Source organism: Atractosteus spatula, chromosome 1, assembly GCF_055471065.1.
Source record: "Atractosteus spatula isolate fAtrSpa1 chromosome 1, fAtrSpa1.hap1, whole genome shotgun sequence".
In the NCBI taxonomy this organism is placed as follows: Eukaryota; Metazoa; Chordata; class Actinopteri; order Semionotiformes; family Lepisosteidae; genus Atractosteus; species Atractosteus spatula.
In genome coordinates this window covers 55,513,320-55,534,888 of record NC_142706.1, presented here as the reverse complement: position 1 = coordinate 55,534,888, position 21,569 = coordinate 55,513,320, and the positions used below count along the sequence as shown (strand labels likewise).

General features: G+C 35.4%; 1 protein-coding gene across 1 annotated transcript in view; it reads left to right on the top strand.

The window, feature by feature from the left end:
• The window catches only part of pdgfc (platelet derived growth factor c), a 104,229-nt gene that overhangs the window by 57,705 nt on the left and 24,955 nt on the right, over window positions 1-21,569 (top strand). The window contains exon 3 of the mRNA XM_088917220.1: window positions 5,799-5,979. Coding sequence (XP_088773346.1) covers window positions 5,799-5,979 — 181 coding nt within the window. The remainder of the gene's footprint in view (window positions 1-5,798; window positions 5,980-21,569) is intronic.

Here is a 21,569-nt window from a genome sequence, read left to right as displayed (position 1 = left end):
GACAATGCATATACCCTGGCTTCTTTCAAGAAATGCCTGGGTAAGATCCTTGGCTCAATTAGCTACTAGAAAGTAAGCAAGCTGTGATGAAAGAAAACCAAATGGCTGAATGGCCTCCTCTTGTTTGTAACCTTTGTTACGTTATGGGATCACCAGTGTACATTTCCTAATTATGACATTCTTGCTTAAAAACACAAGGTATCAGTTAATATGAAGGCAGCAGCAGTACAAACACAGGTGGTTTATACATAAACAGAATGTGAGTAATTGCATTTTCGGTGTCCCAAATATGGGGTTGTGGATTATAACAAAGACAAAATATAGATTGGTATCATCTCCACACTTCTGACAAACCATACTAACTAATGTGGCTTAATTAGAACTAGATTGTAGACTATGCCCTGAGGTGACCAAGTCTTGGCCAAGTCTTGAATGCAGAATTAACTTCTCTGCAGTGAGAGCATGAAACAGATTATTCAGACAAATTTAAGCACTTCATTAATACAGTTTTCTCCAATTTGTGTTCAGATAGTTGACAATAGTTTTTAAAGTGTTTGTGCATATACATCTTCTGTGATCTGCTAATTCAGTAAGCGTTTCTTCAGAAAACATAAATCACTTTTTCCTGTTTGTTGCAATTTCCCTTATGTTAGAATAGTTTGCTTACAATGACTCTTACGTATTTTGTTAGGGTCCAAAAACCAGAACAGTTATTCAACAAGATATTCAAGATGTGTGGAGCAAGACACAGCTGTGCCACAATCTCTCTTAACTTAACACAATGAACAGACCTACCCATAAATATTGAACTAAACCTAAAAAAACAAGGCAACAATGCAGCTCAAATCTTTACCTTGTAGATGTTTTACATCAGCAGTCACAGTGCCTTGCAGAAAAAAAAATCACAGTCTCAGAGGAATCACTGCCAGCATTTTTATCCACACTGAACTCCACCCTGTCATGGCCAGACTGGGAATTAACCATTTACCACATAAACCTTTCTTGTCTCACTGCCTAAATTGCATAACCTTTTGAATTGTGTATAAATTAATATTACATGCCAATGAAAAAAACTAATGAACTATAATTGATTGACCAAAAAATGAAATTGTGTGAGAGTTTTATTAAAAATAAGTTGTGTTCTTATTTGTTGTGTGCCTCAAAAATAAACATCATTGTGCTATATTTTGTCTAAAAGTTGTTGTGATGAGACATCAGTTTGTGTACACATATATAATGCTGCCATCTACTGACATCAACCACATAGCGATGGCCTAAAGTAAGTAAACAAGAAAATTTTAGAGGAAAAACCACCCTGCCTGGATTAAGCAGCTTGAAATACAACTGTTCCTTGAGCAAATACCCATTTGTGTACAATGTCACTTACATCAAAAATATTGGATCCATTTATAATACATGTGACAGCCCTACTCATATAGTGGATTAATAAAACACATTTCTTGCAAAGTTACATTTCAAAATATCTCAGTTAGATCAACTCCTACAGGCTTCAGGAGACTCAACACCTTAAGACATTAGATTTATTACCAATACAGAGGGGAATTCTGTACAGTGCCTTGCAAAAGTATTCAGAGCCTCCCTACTGTGTCCCACTTTGTGAATTGCAAAGTGGTGCATATGCATTTTTTAGACTTAATTCTTTATTCCAAACCTAATGCTCAAAGTGAAGACTTCTAAGGCTAAAATATCTCACAGTAAATGTTAGCAAAAACATAAAAAGCTACAAAAACAACTTAAATGTGTTGATTGCATAAACTTTGGTAGAAACATGTTTGATAGCAATTACAACCACAGGTCTTTTAGGGTAGGACTCTACCAGTACTGCACATTGGCTTGGATTTTGCCATCCTGTTGCGTGCGGACGTCTTAAAAAGAGCAGGTTTCATGTCTTTTCACAGATTCTTAATAGAATTCAAGTCAGGACTTTGGCTAGGCCACTCTAGGATATGCACTTTCTTATGCTAATAAGTCTCTCCGGTGTAGCTTTGTTCTTATGCTTTGAATTATTATACTACAGAAAAGTGAATTTTCATCTCAGTTTTAAGTCTTTAGTAGGTGGAAACAGTTTTCCTCTAGAGTTGGTATGTTTGTCCATCCATTTTTTCATTAAGTCTAACCAAGCTTTACAGTCCCTGCTGTTGAGAAGCATCTGTAGTTATTATCAGTGTTGTTTTATGACATTACAGTATATGTTTGCGATTACTGTACACCAAAAAGTTCAGGTGGGATTATGAGATAGCAGACCAGCTTTGTGGAGTGACCACAAAACCATTGAACTCCATAGCTTTTTCAAAAGTGTCTATGGCTTCACGATCAAACTGGCTTCCTGCTTATCTGGCTACTCAGTTTGGGGGGACAGCCCTACCTAGCCAATGTCTTGGTGGTATGAGGCACCTTTCATTCCTTGATGATTGTGCAGACTGTGCTCACAAGAATATTCATAGACTTTGATATTTTATACCCTTCTCATGATCTGTTCTTTTTAATTATTTTACCACTGACTTGCCTTGAATGCTCCTTAAACTCACTACCTGACCAAGGTCCCACAGGGCTTTCTTTCTGTCATAAAAACCACTGTAATTGCACAAAGAGAAAAGACGCTTAAATCGTTAGGCGGCTCACTTAATAGCGGCTCATTAGGACCATTTTCTGCAACTAAATTAATTTAGGTTTTCTACAGCAAAGATTTTGAATATGTATACCATCTTGACTTTTACTTTAATTTTCTTTAATAATAATAATTTGACTTCTTTCTTTTTGGTTTTGAATATGTGGAGTAGGCTGTGTATATAACAAAATGCACAAATTAATTAAGGTAATAGTACCTTCAGCTCATTGGTTAAAGGTACTATTAGTAATATTAAAGAGCACATTAAGAAGTATTCAAAGAGAAAAATGTATAATGAACCTAAACTTAATTATGTTATTTAATACATATACAAATATTTTATTTGCCAAGTGTCACAGAATGCACTAGGAATTTGTTTTAATATTGCACACAACCATTAATACACACATTTAAATGGCACTAAAAGTAAACACTCTTATGGTCCAAAATATTCAATATTACTGGGGGTTTTTACCAGATGTTTCTGAATTTAATGTTAACGCTACTGAACTTATGTATTTTTGGTGTAAATTCAAATTGTCAATGTTTGGTCACAGCAGTATATACAGTACAGTATGGTGCAGTAGTTTAGGACTAGAAATTATACAAAAATGTGAACATTTTTGTTCATGTTGAAAGTAGAATTGATTTTTGTCAATGAAAACACAAAAAAGAGAACAAAAATTTCTGCAAATGAGGGAGGGTCCTCTGACCCAAAGGGTAGTTTATTAGTAGATGAAACTGAAGTTTTATCCAGCTGTTTCTTAAAGGAGTAGTCATCATCCTAATGTTATAATATTTTTGTAAGCATGCAGTATATGAATAATGTAACAAGAGCTAGAAAATAAAAACACTTTTAAAATAGTTTTAAACTTTGGTGAAAATGCTGGAATTTTTGATACATTCAATCAATAGGCTAATGTACTTAAATTTTCATTTGTTGCTTCTTCCAGGAAATTTATGGACTTCTCTGCACGTGTAGGACCTCACATGTTTAATGACTGAATTAAAACTCCCCTGTGTTTGTCAATGTACAATTTTAATCACAGTAATAAGGAAAATTCCATGATCTAAGACAGTGAGTCCTGGTCCCGGAGGGCCACAGCCCACAGGCCAGGTTTTATTGGCAATTTGGAAAAAATGACGATACAGACCAATTAAATAAAAACTTGTGAAATTCAAATTAAGTAATGAAGACTCCATGATGGAATGAAAAGCACAATAGCCATGACCCAACAACAAGGAATAAACGTAGTGCCCTCCAATAATAATAATAATAATAACAATATTATTATTATTATTATTATTATTATTATTATTATTAAGTAGTAGTTCAAGTAGGTAGCTACGTCAGCATGCATATTCTTCTGGAAGGCTTTACCCGAAGAAGGCTCTACAGCCAAAACGTTGTGTTTCCTTTCTTCTCTTTTTAGCATGGAATAAACCTTTACTTGTTCAATAATAATAATAGTTATGATAATAATAATTATAATAATCAATAATAAATGATCATAGTACTATTAATTACTATTGATAATAAATCATAATAGTAGTACTAAGCGTATTAGTAGAAGACACCGTCTTTATCAATAAACAGGGACAGTAGTACTTAATATTAAGTTCCTTTCTGAGGTTATAGGTTTCATTTATTATGCTGAGCTTTTCTTTCAAATTTAATTAAGGCTGGAAATAAACCCAGAAGTTCCCTGGAGGAAAATAAGGGAATGGAAACAATAGCTATAAGCCATTTAACAATGTCACATTGCCCAGAGGGTACTTGGATGGATTACAGGATGGTTTTGTAAATACTACAGTATACACACAGAGGTTTGTGCTATTGTCTTCTCTTGCAGCACTGTTAAGTTTATGTGTGTAATTAAATTTCTGCTAAATACAAGTTATTGTGAGCAGAAGCATGCCCAGATTTCCACTGAAATCCTCTTTTGATTCAAATAGGAACAGATGACATGAGAATTGCTTCCAATTGTACATGTATATTGTTATGGCTGCTTTTTGAGGTTTTACTTTCAGATGCTCTGTAAACATCAACAGACAGCAGTGTGGAGTAGTGGTTAGGGGCTCCAGATTCCAGAGCAGAGGACGGTGCCTCAAATGCTTAGAGAGATGCATCTTTTGTACCTTTCTCTGGGAAAGAAAGGTCTCCAGAAGATGTTGTTGACCTTACCTGTTGTAAAAAATAAGATGGTGGCAATACTGGTGAAGACGGCTGTAGCAGAATAGAGAATAAATATCTAAAAAACCTAAGTATACAAATACTATGTATGTTATTCCAACCTTTAGTTAATTCGTGCAACAGATCTTATTTTAGAAGAGAAGATCTATATGTGTCATACTTTATATGATCATCTTATAAATTAATCAGATGTGAAAAATATGGAGTTAACATAAATGGAGGTGAAATCATGCCACATTTCCGCTTACCTACAATACATACTCACTATATACTTACAGTACAATACTCACTGGCTGCCCAGAAGTCTACATGCATCTTTGTTTACCCCTCCCTCAACTTTAGCTGCACCTTTGCAGCAGCCCCCTGGTTCATTCCTCGTAAGTGAGGGGCATTGTAATAGTGCTAATCTTCGACCAATGTTGTCATTCATTGGCTAGCTTTATCATTATTAGAATTTTACAGATCTACTGAAATGAAAAATTGCAGAATTAGCTTTATGTTATTGCTTATAGTCTCTTTTAATGTAAATGTTTGACCATTTGGACAAAACGTGAGATTTTTCAAGGTTTTTAAAGTTGATTTAAAATATGGGCCTTTATTCACTGTGCGGTGTAACGTTTTGATTTCCTGGTGATTAATTTTGTCCCATTAAACAACTAAATAAATATCTAGAGTGGAATGAAAGATAAAAGACACATCTAAGGGATTGAATTTAAAACTGAATAGAGTCCTCCTTTTTTTGGTTGAACTATGTTCACTTTTAAAGCAATAGATGTACAATTACATGTGTAAAATAAACAAAATGTATGTACAGTAGTTAAGGGGAATGCTGCAAGTTTCATCAGTTAGCATCTTACTTAAATCACTATTAATATCATGATGTTAGTCATGTGTTATTCAACACATGTATAATAAAGTAATCAGAAGAATCAACAATATTTTTCAAAAACAAACCTTTTTCTTTGTCCATTTTAGGTATGACTTTGTAGAAATTGAAGAGCCTTCAGAAGGCAATATTCTGGGTCGGTGGTGTGGATCCCAATCTGCCCCAGGAAAGCAGGTATCCAAAGGGAACCAGATTAGGATACGCTTTAAATCTGATGAATACTTTCCTTCAGAGCCAGGATTCTGCATTCAGTACTCCCTTCTTCCCAGGGTAAGCACCTTTTCTCAGTCTTATCAATAAATTAAAAGGAAAACAATCTCTCTAAACACTTATTATACACTGAATTGATGTTCAGAATAGTAATTAGACAATTTATTATTCCATTTGTTTCTGCCTAAGAGAAATTAATCCAGTCGCAAAAGTCTTTTCTGGTTCCTGTAATGCTTATCTAAGCCCTGAGCCACTTTGCTTGAGGTTGTACTGTAACCTTTGGGGCAAGAATCTTAAAGACTCTGCAGGACATTGAAAATACACTTCATTATTTTAATTTTTTATGTGAAACGATTTTTCTTTTTTAGTTTCATTTAGAATATATTTATTTAGAGTTTTATTAACAATATTCCAGTTTTAGAAATCAGTGTTTCTTAAATATTATTTTTAATTGCTAGACTTTCTATCTCAGTCCAATTATTTTATGTATTGTAAAAGCATATGAGGTGGCACAGTGTTGTTGTCACTTTAAAAACATTGTGGTGTTGCAAAAGACACATGGAGGCAGTACAAAATTTATTTATAGGGCGTAATGCAGAATCAGAAAATACAAATCAGGACTTCATTAATCTCTAACTAAATTATGGGTAGCTTGCCTGCTTACAAGTCATAAAGCAATAAAAAATAAATGTATTCCAATCCATTATCTTTGATCACTTCAGTGTAGTTTTGATTTTTAATTTAAAACAATTTAATTGGATATTTGTTGTTTTTATGTTGCTGTTTGATTAAATTCATGAAGTATGACAAAGTATGTCACTCACTGCTTAACATATTGCTATGCATGGGCTAGTTGACCTAGCAAGTATTCTATGTGTGATTAAAATTAATTACCCACAAATATGAAAGTACTGAAAGACAGCAAAATCAGTAAACATCTTTTATACATGAAGATAGTTTGAATTTTATATTCTTAGTATTTTCCCTTTGCAGTATTTAGGTAGCCATTTGTTTTGAATCGTGTTGCTGAACTAAGTGTAAGGTCTACTGTTAGTAGATATGTTAAATTATATGAATTAGCTTTTTTCCTAGTACTCCTGTTAAGATACTCCTGGAATAACAGGGAAAATACTGGCATTCATGAAAACTATTGACAAGATTACATAAACACTACAAAATGTATTTTAACTTGCTGACCCTGGATAAAAGAAATTCCGTGATTAATTATTTTAACCTGAAAGAAAGAGGATTAAAGAGATTCTGCTAAAGGTTAGCCAGGCAGACTGAACATTTTGGAACAACTATAATACAGCAAAGTTGGACTTTTCTTTCCTTAGAAAAGAAAAAAGACCACACAGAGAGACAGGCAGCAAACATAAGTGTCTTTTTTTTTAGTAATTTGACAAAGTTATTTGATTCACTGATACTAGAATTATGTAGGAGATACAGCCACCTTCAAATGGCAAACCAGTTCCAATTCTTACACTTCTGAAAGAATAAGTACACTCTCCGACAAAAATTAAGAACCCAAATGAGTAGTTTAACTATTTCAGGAGCACAGACTAATTTACAGAGGTTTCAAGTACTTTTTTCAGGAACTGTCAATGTTGACCCTTGATCAGCACATTGTAGCTACTGTAAATCTGATTTTATCTGTGCAGCACTCAGCTTTAGATTTGTCTGTATGATTCTAGTCCTTTCCTTAGTTGTATCACATGGATGACTCATTACAAACAAATGCCCAAATAATTGTTAAATGTGCTGTATAATCTTTATCACTGTGACAGACTCCACCCATGTTCCAGGGATCTAAATACACAATAAATAACTACTATAATATTATACTGAACACGAGGCTTTATGTAAGACATCTTTCATGTCTTTACAACAAACCAACTCTTCATGAAACTCCCCAGACTCCTATCACACACATAACCACCAACTGATTCCGTGTGGCCTTTATACACTAAACATTCCACTAATTGACCCCCATGTGACAATGTTGAATTAGCCACCACCAATTAGCTTATTAACTAATTATTTTCCATATTTGTATAATAGCATTTAATCTATGAATATCTCTATTGCTCGTATAGATTTATAGATTTCATCCTAGCACTATATCATCATAGTAGTAAACCTCATGCACTTCAATGTGCTACATTTGTTTCACTACATTCAAGAGTATTTTCTAATTAATATCAGTGAATTTTGACCTAGGTCAGTAGTTGGGTCAGTTTTAGACCCTCATTTTCTGAAGATTAAGCTACTAGAGCCTTGACTGCAATCCATGGGACTTTTCTTTTTAACTACATAAAATAACACATTATACCCACTGTACCCCTGTTCCTCCACATCCCACTGCCTCTAAGATCCACCAGTGTGGAAACCCCTCACAATAAATATCAGAACAAATACCTCAAGTGACAGCCAGATGTGACTGAACACACTTATTAAGAGTCATGTACCATTTCCTTATATGTTTTTTCTAAATTTCTTTTCTTTTCCCTCCAAAGATTATTTATCTCAACACTACTGTATATCTCAGAACTGTATCGCAAACTACAGGCTCTGTGTGTATTAGTACTTTAGGTGTAATAGTGACTTCACATTCCTTCAAGATTAGAACATTTGATGTTAGTGTATTGTATTGTGGTTGGAATGTAATTTTAGTTGAATATTAAAATAAAATATATCTCTCTGTGTCAGATGCATAAAAACATTAGGTTTTAACTATATAAGTTCAACAAAAAGCTACTACTACATTTGGAACACAATCAAGTGTTCCTCTTAGTATGGTACGAAATTGTTTATTCAATAGCAAGAGTTATACTATCTTAGTGGCATTCTTTAGTATTCTCTAGGGGGCAGCACCATTTTCTTTGGGTTTGTTGCACTTGAGAACATTTTTAGGATGACATTTGGGAACTAATTTTAGTGGCCAAGTTTGCTGCAATTGGTATTAACCTTGCACAGAGAACTAGAGCTGCATACTAACCACTGGATCGTCTCCAGTTAGTATGCTGCTTTCAGTTCATCGCAATTAATCCTGTTGTTTTCGGTGGAACTCTTAACAACTAAGCTCTGAACATGTAATGAAGCTCACATTTTGAGTGGTGTTTCAAAAGCTGTGTGTTTGACCTTAAAACAATGATTTTCATACAGAGTGGTACATTTAACATTTTTGTGTGAAACAGTTACCAAATATTCCAGGAATTTAAAGAAAAGTTTAATGAAGGTCAGCAAGCATGTTAAAGGGCAGATCCCACAACTTTTAGCCAGTTAGAAGCCAGCTATTTATCATTTGTGGAATGGAGTATTACAATGTCCTGAATTGCGACACAGAAGGTTACAATCTGATGTGAAATTGCTTGAATTTCTAAGTACCTGTACATGCTGCTGTTGAGTGCAATAGACATTACTCCAAATGCTGTTATTGAGAATTGGGAGCACATTTCTAAAAAGAGTGCATAGAAACAGCACTTCATACTGTAGCTCCCAAGGAGCTCAGCTAGTGATGGTACTTACTTGGAGCAAAGGTCAGATTTTAGGAAAGTGCCTTCAAAATATGTTTCAGATTAGGCAACCACAGCTTTCTCATATTTTCAGCAAACAGAAACCCATATTTATTTGTGTTTGCAGGCTTTCAGTGGCATCAATGAGAGACATACTGTTCCTTTAATAAACTTTCCTGTCAGGCACTGTGGAGCTTGTAGTGTGTCAGATAATGATTTTGCAGGTGATCATCTCATTCACACATCTCACCTTAGTGGGATTCAAAGTCATAGCTAAAGACCTGAGTCTTAAAACAATTGGTATATCCAACTTACTGTAGGTGGGTGTAATAGAAAAAAATAATTGTAAATGTATAAAATACCCCCAGAGGCCAGCACTTTAAATTGTCATTTCATCAGCACATTATTTGTCATGTGATTAGAATATTCCTAACGGTATTGCTACCATTCAGAGCTGTGTCACCTTATTTAAAAGGTTAATGCTTTTGCAAATGAAAAATGGTCACACTACAACATAAGACATTTCAAGTAATAACTCATATTTCCCTTCCTATTTGTATTCAACTTATAAGTTAAACTTTTTGCTCTTTTCATTTTGTTTATTTTGTTGACATGGAATCAGTGATTCAGCATGTAAATGCTCCTGCTCTAAAAAAAGGGTATGAAATACAAGAAAGGTTAGATTCAAAAGGATGAAAATGAGTATTTGAACAGAAACACATTTAAAGGATTCTGAGACTGTGAGATTGCCTTTTTCTCTTTTTAACTCGCCAGTCTTTGTCGACTGCAGGGGATTCAAAAGATATTTTGAAAACTGATATACATGTTAAACTATGTATAATATAAGCTCAATTTTTCCATACTTGACATTGATGGTATATATTGTAACCCTACTTAATTATGTCATAAAAAAACATAACAGAAATAGTATAGCCATAGTGTTTAAGTATGTCTTTTCTGGTTAAAGTTTTCACTGAGTCACATTTGTGACAAAAATGTGCTGTAATGGGCTTAGGTTTCTGATGTTTAAACTGTTTATACATACCACATGTAAAGCAGTTTAAACATTTTTACCCATACTGAGGTTTAAGGATATACGAAAGACATGTCTAGACAGCCACCCAGACAGGTAGACTAAAGAGAATTTTCTGATTAAAGATAGATTTTATCTACTGTATGTGAGAATGATCAAACTCCAAAGAGCCGCAACTGCTGTGTGTATCATAGTTTTTAAAACTTTTTTATTTCTTTACGAATTGTGATGTGCTGTGAAGACACAAAGTAGAAACATCGCTGTAGATATTCAGTTATTATAAATAACTAAATTGAAGCACCTAGTTAGTTAGGCTTCATTGACTGTCAGGGAAAACTTCACCACATTATTGAGTTAACTGTCTTTAGTGGGAACAGAAGGGTCCGGGTGGACTGAATAGCTTTATTCTTTAAAATACATAAAACAAAGAAATGTTATGCAAATTATTATAGTCAATTGGTCATGTTTTAAGTGGACTACAAATGGATAGATGGACCATTGAATGGTATTGTTTTCTTTTTACATCAGTTATCATACCTCCTAATTTTTGGGCCAGTGAAAAGAAAATAGCTAAACTAGTGCAACATAAAATGTGTAAGTAATGTTCTCTTCGGTAATGTTCTCTTTAAAATAAATGAAAACTTTATCACTGCCCATGTAACCTGTTTTGTTTGACATTATACTAAACTGGAAATTTAGATCATATATGTATTCTTTTTTCTCTCCGCCCATTTTCTAAGCACTTCTTCAAATTCAGGGTCACAGGGGAGCCAGACAGAGTACACCCTGGACAGGATGCCAGTATATCACAGGACACAATCAGAAACACACGTGCATTCACACCAGGGCCAATTTTCCAAGAAGCCAGTTAATCTACTGTATGTGTATGTTTTTGGACTCTGGGAGGAAATCAGAGCACCTGGTGAAAACCCTGAAGAAAAAGGCGAGAACATACAAACTTTAGGGACAGCACCCCAGGTCCACATTTGGACCCAGGGCCCCAGAGCTGTGAGCTAACAATGCTAAACACTGCGCCACTGGGCAACCTGAATTTTTATTTAAAAAATGCCAATCATTTCTGTTGTACACATCCTGTCAGATCACAGCTACAATCTCCTACCTTACAAAGGAGAGAATGAGGAATTGTAGAACTGTAGGACTCTCATCTTTTAACATATTTTCCACTGACAGCACCATAAACCAGTAAAGGCCAACAAGCCAGCAGAGGTCATTGTGTCAATGAGAGCCAAGAGAGCCCTTACCTTTCCCTCAGCATATCTCAGTCAATTGCACTGCTGCTTGGGAAATCCTGATCACAGTCAGAAAGTGACTTGATCCAGGCTTGAACCCATGATCAAATAGTTCAATTAAATACCCTCTCCAGCTGAGCCACTAGGGAGAGCCCAGATCATATACTGTATACAATATATATAATCTATAGAGCATTAAATTTATGGTAACAATGCCCACAATAGGCAAAAATCAGTGGACAGGTATGTCTACAGTATAATAATTCCATTAGGCATTTATATTTAACAGGTAACAGGTTTATTCTATGCTGAAAAGAAAAGAAAGGAAACACAACGTTTTGGCTGTGGAGCCTTCTTCAGGTGTGAGAAAGAAAGGGTAGACAGCAAGGATTAAATAGCACAGGAGAACAAAAGCTGGAAAAGTGGAGGAGGAAGGAGAAGGGAGAGGCAGAGGGGCCACTCAGGAAGTGCAAAGTGGAGAGGGGTGGAGAAAGGTATGAGGTCAAAACCTGCATGAGAATAGAGAAGGTTACACAAAAATAAATCTGTCATTGAGCTAAGGGGGAAGGTGTGAACCTAGTTTCAGGATGAATTTAGTTTCTGTTGTCTTTCTGCTGTGGGAGTTGAGAAAGAACAGAGAACAGAGACAGAGAGATCAGTTTGATCATGGCTGTCTGAGGTGAAATGAGAAACTATGGGCTTGTAGAAATCTTTAATCTTCACAGGCCTAACATGTTGTCTGAAGCGGTCTCCTAGTCTTCTTCCGGTTTCCCCATCGTAGACAGCTGGAAATTTTTGGAAGAGATAGAGTGAATGAGGTTGCTGGAGATACAGGATGTCATCTGGGTGATCTGGAATTGACCTGAGGGGCCCTGAATCAGCGTGTTGTTAGATAAGTATTTGCCGGTGATGCAGCGAGTTCTGTTGCAGGGGAAGGTGCCTAGGGGGGATGATTGCCGAGTGCAGTCGAGGGAGCTGTGAACAAGAAGTTTACATAGATTGGGTGGTCGGCGATAAGAGATGATTGGGCGGTAGGAGAAAAGGGTACAGATGGAGAGATCGTCCTGTAAAATGGCGTAGTTGTTAATGATGGTCCTGGGGATAGAAAGTGTGTTAGGGTGGTAGGGAAGCACCAAAGGAATGTGGTTGTAAGACTGGGAGTTCCTGATCGAGTTGATGATCTGAGGGCTGTTTTTGGCCTGGGTGAGGGCCCTGTCGATAACCTGGGTGGGGTATCCTCTGTTGATGAAAAAAAAATGCATTTTGAATGCTTGGTTCTGGAAATCCATGTCGTCACTGCAGAGTCAACGTAGCCTGAGGAACTGTGAAAAGGAGAGAGTGTTTTTGGTGTGAGTGGGGTGAAAAGAGCTGTACAGGAGATAGCTGTGTGATTCTGTGGGTTTGTAATAGACCTAGGCAGAGAGTCATTGACGGTTAATAGATAATTATATGTCTAGAAACGGAAGAGTGGTGGAAGATATGTTATGTGTTATGTAAAGATATGTGTGTCCAGAGCCGAAATGTTGTGTTTTCTTTCTTTTCTTTTCAGCATGGAATAAACCTGTTACCTGTTCCTTTGCAGCCTATGCATGCTGACGCAGCTACCTGCTTAAACTATTTATATTTAACTCTTTATATTATATTATATTACATATATAATTTAGAATTTATTTATGGTATAGTATAGTGTTATAAAGTCCAACTCCTGTCACATCAGTCCTGTGCTAGTTTTATATTATTTTATTGTAATATCACTGTAATTATTATGCAGAATATGCAAAGAAATATGAGCATAATATAAAGGGGATGTTTCTCATTTCTTTTCCACTTTGAACTTTTTACTTTTTCTCTGTAAAGTATCTTTCTATAAAAAAGGGTTTTGCATGAGGTGGGAAGCTGTCCACTTTGTGTTGGCTGTCTTACAAACTTCAGTATTGTAACAATTGAATAAAAATGCATGTTCATTCAATTTGTGCCAAGCAGTATAAATAGAAAAAATAATAACTACAGGAAAAAAAAAATCAGTGGAAAATCCTTGTTGTTTTTTTTGCAGATTTACTTGAAAATATCAGTGCTTGATTTCTGTAAGTAGCAGGGTTGTGCGAAATTTTATCTCTTTATAATACTGGACTAGGGAGTGGCTATTTAATGGTCATTACAGTAGCAGTTTCAGGAAAAGCTCAATGTTTTCAAAGACATACAGCTTTGCATGAAGCCCAACACACTTTGGCAACTTCTGGGTACAGCTCAAGGGACTGATAAGTATAATAGCTAGTGTATTATGCCTACTTTTCAGAACAGATATTTCCATTTTCAAAATCAAACCCTATAGTACATACTGTACATGTTTCCATTTTATTCATTAATAAAGGAAAATATAGATGCCTTTAAAGGCCTCGCATATCCCATATATCAGAACATAACAATTGTACAAATTATTTCCACATACTTTGCCTGGTTATTACAAGTTTATATATTGCAATTTTAAATTCATTTGTAACATACATACTGTATGTACAAGCAAGCAGAATGAACTTATGTGACATTTTTGGGCATTATGAGAGAATTTGTATGTAAAAATAAAGATTTGAGAGAGAAAGAGGGAGAGGGAAAAAATGAGAGAGAGAAAGGGAGAACCAGAGCTATGTCTTGTAGCTACAGTATATAGCAGAACCTTATTTTCCTATTTAACCTCTTCTTCCTCTATCTGAAGATAGTCAAACTCTCTTAAACCCCTTTTCTTCCACTGTCAGGAGTAAGGCAGTCTGTCTGATACTGTCTGATACAGTCAATCTGATACAGGTTTTCTACAGTCAAATGAAACTATGTCTGTTCTTCTAAATTGTCTGATCTGGCAGGTCTGTTGCTTCTTTCTAAAATGACAGCCTAACTGTAGCCTCCATCTACAGCATGAGCATCTGAGGGAAAATATTTGAAGAGTCTTCCATCTTTCTATCTGCCACCATCTTAGCCGCTTCACTGCAACATCCTTCACAGTCTCAGCAGATTTCTCTGCACACGTTTCTTTAGTGGATGACAGTGCTTCAATTTTTTTCACTTAGATCATGCATTTTGAACTTTGTTTTAATTTCTTCTTTCAGTTGGAGATTATGATTCTCAAGTATTAAAACTTGGTTCTCTTCCCTTTTTCTTCGTCTAACTGGCCACCAGCACAACCTTTGTAGGATGAATTCTTTCCTCCGGCTGTCTGTTCCTATTGATGTCCCGACTGAGCTGGGACTGAAAAGTGTCCACCTTTCCCCTCATGTCCTTCACTTTTGCTTCTGTTTTGAACCGAAGCTTGGCGAGGGAAGTTGTCTCTTGCTTGCCCAGTTCTGTCTTGAGGCAGCTGCTGTTGCCCTGGGACTTCCTTAGCTCTTCAGTCTTTCTGAGTCTTTCTTTTATCACTCAACACACAAATATATTTGATGCACTCTTGAAGCAGTTTCTTCAACTCAACATTCTGCTTACTTTCTGTCTGGCTGTAAGTCCAATGAATGACCTGAGGGTATCTTTAACCAACCCCCTTCTAGCAGTACTATATGGCAGAACAGCAGCTCATTTTGATTCTGCTCCTGCTATTCCTGTAGCTCTAGGGAAGTTTGTTCATGTCCCCAATCCAAAATATCTCAGGGAATGGACTTCTTTGCTTTCTCCTCTCCTTCACTCCCTAAAATAATAACCCACACCACGAGAAAAAAAAAAACAAGGCTCTTCTTTGAGCTTCTAATTAGACAGTTGTATAAGTAAGATGTTTACCGGCTTCAAAACAAGTCTCCAAGACTCTACACAAACCATGCTTCATGTCCCTAGTCTAGTTGATTGGTCGCCCACTTCATTAGACCTCTTTTCCCTCTGAAAATAACAGAGTATCTGCTATCTTTGTAGCTTTACTGATTCATCTTCCTACTTTTAAATGTTACCCGACCAATTGTTTACCACCATTTGGTCAGGTTCTGTCTGGGGAATAAGATTTTGAGAAGGATCTCCATCTTGTCTCCACCTACCGCCTTTTTAAAATACAGTATGTTCATTTTTTCCAGCAAGTTGGAATAATGCTTTACATTTGTTTAATTAATGTTAGCTTTCTCAAATGGACTATATAACCAATGATTAGTCTAACAAATTTCACATCATTTTCTTCTAATCTGTATCCTACTAAATAATTGAGAGAAGCTTTTCTTATTTTATCACTGAAAAAGGTTTAATGGATGTTCTTGCCTTTGATATTTAATGCTTAACTTAAAAGCCTTTTTTCTCTGGTGGTATACAGAGGTCATGCATGACTGAACACATCTTCTTTTTTAAATTTGCCTAAATTTTGCAGCGGAAGAAGCTATAGTTTATGCTTTTTATTACACACAGGAATTTATAATACGTCTCTTTAAAAACAGTTGGATTTCCTAGAACATTCTGTAAAAGACTTTATAAAAACAAACAATGTGGGCTAAAATACGTGAGAAAAATTGTACATAAACCTGCTATTGGAGCTAATATAGATTTTTACAACACATTCAATTTGGTTAACAACCCAAAGTAAGGTTTCACTGAATAATGGTGTAGGATTAATGTTATACTTTATATAGAATAACCTAAAAAATATAGTATAACAGAAAATTGTGTTGTTTCTTTTCTCCCTTTAAGTCTTTGCTATACAGGAGTGCACTTTAAAAGTATAGCTTGGCCACATCATGTATCATGTATTAAATTAATTTATTAAAATCCCAATTCATTATTTTTTACTTTAAAGTATGTAAGCACATTCACCTCAGTTCTCATTAAATAATTTATTGAGGTGCCATCACTTACCTTCATTGTACACAGTAAAATGTAGTGTGTACACTTGGAAAAAAGGATTTTTAGCCCTAAAGTGCCTGTTATTGGCCTGTACGTGTGCTTTTATTTGTTTGCCTTCAAACAAGAGGTGAAATGCTCCAGTCTATGAAGGCCACTTGGTTTTAGTTTTTTTTTCCCTTTAGGCTTTCATTAAGCAATATTCATGTGCACTAAATTATGCTTAATTTTAGACATGTATGGGCATTTGCTCATGTTAGAAAAGTTTCCCATCTCCAGATTTACCATAAGAAAACTGCATTTATTTTTGTCTGTTTACACATTATTATGATGATGATGATTTTTTAGACACATCTTGTTAAAATGCAGGCTAGGACATCAGGGAGCTGAAGTAAAGCAATATGAAAGTTTAAGAACCACTGATCTGCTTAAGCCACTGATTATTGTGTAATTTTGCTCTGATTTTGTATTTCAGTAATCTTTGATCCACATCATATTTATTATTGTAGGTTTATCATTCCACACATTTAAGGTACTGAAAACCACAATATCTGGTGGTTAGAATCTATTTCCTGCACGAGTAAATGGAATGTTTAGAAACCCTACATGCATTAAAGCACAGTGGCGTTTCAGATGTGAGTGGACATTGAGGTTATTTTATTAAGACGATTCTAAACTCAGTTGTTTATATTTTCGGCACTTAGATCTATGGATTTATTTTAGCCTATTGGTAGCCTCAAGTGTATTGAGAAATGACTAAACAAATGACCAATTTTGTATGGCAGGGCTGTGATTTAACCAGTTTTTTTTAAGATAGATTCCAAGATTCTTAAGAAGGTGCATTTCCATGCTAGTCTAAAGTGTGTACAAAATAATGTACTACTGTAGCACTATACATTTACAGCTGTGAAAGCTATATTGTCCTGCCAATACCAATTAAATAGATTCCATTGAAATATATTTGTTTGTTGCTGATTTTTATTTGTTTTCCATCATGACTAAAATGTGATGTCTGTTGTGAATAGGGATTTTTTTTCATTAAAAACTAGTGCATTATTGGAAAATAAATGCATGAACAAGGGGGCTTGATTTAATTTTAAACAGCCTGACTGATTAATAATGTTTAGATGGTTTTATTCTTTTCATTTACCTTGGCTCTCAATCAGTGTTTTTTCCTGAAACTGTGCAACATTCCAGCCAGTTGGCAAAAAGATAACTGTTTGAGTTACCAGCTGTCTTTACTGAGGCAACCTTTGTTTTTTTTTAAATAGACCATCAGGAAAAATCTATTTACAAGATTATATTTAGTGAAGAGCAATGTTTAGTTGTTTTTTCTTTAATTTCCGGATATTCTGTAGTTTCAATCTGATATACAGTATATATTTAAAAGTTAATAAAAACATTGAAATGCAATCTACATGAGGCACTTTTTAACACATAGGGTTCTGGATGTCTAGACTAAGTTACCCAGGCTTGCCAGCTTCTTTCAAGAATCATCTGTGTGAGGCCCTCTAATCAAATGAAGTAGCAACCATCAGCCAAATGAGATAAATGGCCTCCTCTCAGTTGTAACTTTTCTAAGGCTATTTTGTACAAACAATAGTTTCAGTAGTTTTAGCAGATAATATTTTCTTTAATGTTTGTTTAATACATCTCTGTATTTTGCTGCAAGGTCATCATTTACAGTTTTTTTTTAATTAATTAATTAGCTTTGGTAAACAGCAGAATTTATACTGTAACATGTGTGCACTAATCCCACTGAATAATTTACATGTCTCAGCTTCTTTCTAAGCTAAGCTTAATTCTTAGACTGTATGTCACTAAGATCTTTGGGAAAACAACTAAAAATAACCAAATAAATCAGTTGTCTTAGAACAGCATTTTCACCCACACAAATCTGAAAATAAGCAACAATAGATTGCAGAGCTAAAACAAAAAAAATTAACTGCAGTAGGGACATTTTTAAAGCTTCTTGGCACATTTCTGACATCAGTATACAATTTTTTAAGATTTGCAAACCACATAGCATTCGTAACGTGCACACTTTTAATTCAGGCACCACATACTGCATTTAAATTTTTCTCCTACCTATTCTTTATTGCTCCAGAAATGTGGTACAAATGAGGTTAAAAGACACTTTATTTTTAGCCTATTATGTAATTGCTTGCTGAATAAAAAAGCTTTTCTATTAATTTAGCAACAGATCTGTCATATTTATTTTTTTTATTTGCTTTTAAATTCCTATTACCTGTTGGAAAGCTTCTTCATGGCATGGCAATATAATTACAATTTTAGAGTCTTCTTTTATGTTAACTAAAGAGACTTTAGTTCAGCTGAATTATTGGTTTCTTGATTTGACCTCTGTAACTTGTAAGGTTGGTAGACAGAGTCACTGTAGGTGAAGTAAACACAAGTGTTGAGGTTACTTTTCTTTATATATGTGGGTGAATATAATTAGAAGAAGTAAACCAGCAAGTCACTCTTTTTTGGGCAGCTTGCCAATGTTCACTGCTGGTATGCACAAAAGAGAGAAACCAAATTTCTAAAGCTATGCCTGTTTTTGCGTGTGTATGTGTGTGTGCGTGCATTCCTTCATTCTAGAGGCTCATGCAAACAGCAGCCCTCTGTTTCCCTGTGGTAAACCAAAACTACTGGAACCTTCAGCCATAGGGCAGCAGTTAGTTTATATTTAAACTGCAATAATTCCTTTTTCCCACTTCCATGAAAGGAAAAAATAATGCCAGCTGTGTTTTTTAGGAAGAGATTTTGGAAACTGTAAGGCCAAGCAAAAGGTTGTTAAAACACTGCTCACAGAAGAAAGATTGACTTGAAAACACTGAAATTAAATTGTCTTTAAAACTTCAGTCTTCAGGAGTCTGTTCTTAGAAACCTCTCAAAGCTGGCCTTGATTTCCCCCCATGCTTAGAACCATTGTGTTCAGACATTATTACTCCACAATGGCTTAACTGCCGAGGGGGAAACTTAGGGAAAAAAGTAGTCAGGTAATTTCAATTCAGGTTGTGAAAATATTGAAATCAGAAATTGTAGTTTCTGGCAGCACATTGTGGGGACCTCTAAGTCAGAGGATGACCATGGTAAAATTGACACTTACTTTTGAACTTCTAGTTCATTGCAGCTTACATAGTATTGGAAACCAATTTCCTTCCAATGACTTTTTCAGAGAGATTATCATTCTGATAGAGCGGTTCAGATTAAGATGGAGCAATACAAAGTCCCACTTCAGATTGTTAGTAGTTATTATGCCCACAACCTAGAAGAATATTTATGTAAGATAGTTATGGGCACTGTTTTTTTTAATACAGTGCTTTCTTAGATTTCCTCAAGAGGAAGAATACAAAAATATCACTGACGACTAAGAAAACATTTTAGCAGCTTTATGTTATGCAGGACTCTCATTTCCCTCATGTGATCTGAAACACAACAACAAAAAAAACAGCTGCATTGAGGGAGATTGTACTTTTTTTCTGAATGCAAAATGAGACTATTGATAGTAGATCTACTGTATCCTCAAACAGTATGAAATGTCTCCAAAATGTTAATAACAAGTACAAATTAGATTTTATACTTAATTGAACTACTGTATTTAAGGTGGGTAGCTGCGTCAGCATGCGTAGGCTGCAAAGGAACAAGTAATAGGTTTATTCCATGCTGAAAAGAGAAAAAAGAAAACACACCGTTTCAGCCGTTGAGCCTTCTTCTGGTGTGAAGAAGGCCTGAAGAAGGCTTCACAGCAGAAACGTTGTGTTTTCTTTCTTCTCTTTTCAGCATGGAATAAACCTATTACTTGTTCCTTTACTGTATTTAATATGCTCTGTAAATTGTCAAGAAAGCAAATGTGCCTTTATTTTAATTTGTTTACAAAGATACAGAAAAAAAATCTAATTAAGGTGGGATAACTCTGAGAGCTGTAACTGCAGATGCTGTTAAGCTGCATTAGCATGTAAGCATGTAGAGGTTATTTTCATGCTGAAAAGTAAAAAAGAAAGAGAAAAATAACATTCTAGCTACAGAGATTTCTTCTGGCTTGTGGAGGAGAGAGAATTTCTCTGTTCATTTACAGATTGCTGCCTTTCACATTTGCCTCTCAGATTTCCGTGTCTTTAACCCTCATTTTACCTCCCCCTGCTTGTTCTCACATTCTCTTTCTTTTGTCTTTCCTACCACACTAAATCTCATATTTCTTCTCCACATACCTGAAGAAGGCACCAGAGCTGAAATGTTACTTTTTTGTTCTTTTTTAATTTCCAGCATGGAATTAACCTCTGCTTGTTTCATTCTACATACTGCCAGTAGGTTACAAAATTAGCTATCATAATCTTTCCAGTGTTTTCAATGGATATGACTTGACTAAAAACTGTTTGCTTTGCAACAGAACAAATTATTTCGTTCAGTTTTGATGTGATTGTAAAGAATATGGGCTGTAGGTTGTTTCTTCAGAACAACACACTATGGTAGCCAACAGCAAAAGTAAGATTTTTTTTTGGAACATCAATAAAAAATGTGGCAAAAGCCAGAAAATTAGGAAAACTACGATAAGCGACCCTAGGGCACCACTCTGGCAGCAGACAACATCCAGAGGAATACAGCAAAATATTATGCAATTTCTGTGGAAAAAATGTAAAATTCCAGAAGGAGGTAATTTAAAGAAGATACACTGGTCTCTTGAAGGCCATGAAGGTTAGAGGTGATCCAAAAGCTGAATTGTAGGACCTCTAAGAACCTGAAGGTTATGAAGACTGAAGATTACAGGATTGATTGTGATCCAGTATTGATTGTGAGTACTTGTTTGTGCGTGGAGGATCATCCAAAAGGACCGGCAGAACACAAAGAGATCTTAGAGGCTGAAGAGAATGGAGATAATGACTAGATGTTGCTGTTGCCAAGGCCTCATGATCATAGAGGGGTATGATGATGAGAAAGACATGCTGCTGCTGTTACGGATTCGGTAAGAGAAACCGAAACCAGTGAATGAACCCACTTGCAGGAGCTGATAAAGCCTAGCCGTGATCCAAAGAAAGCCGTAGTCGAAGAAACGAG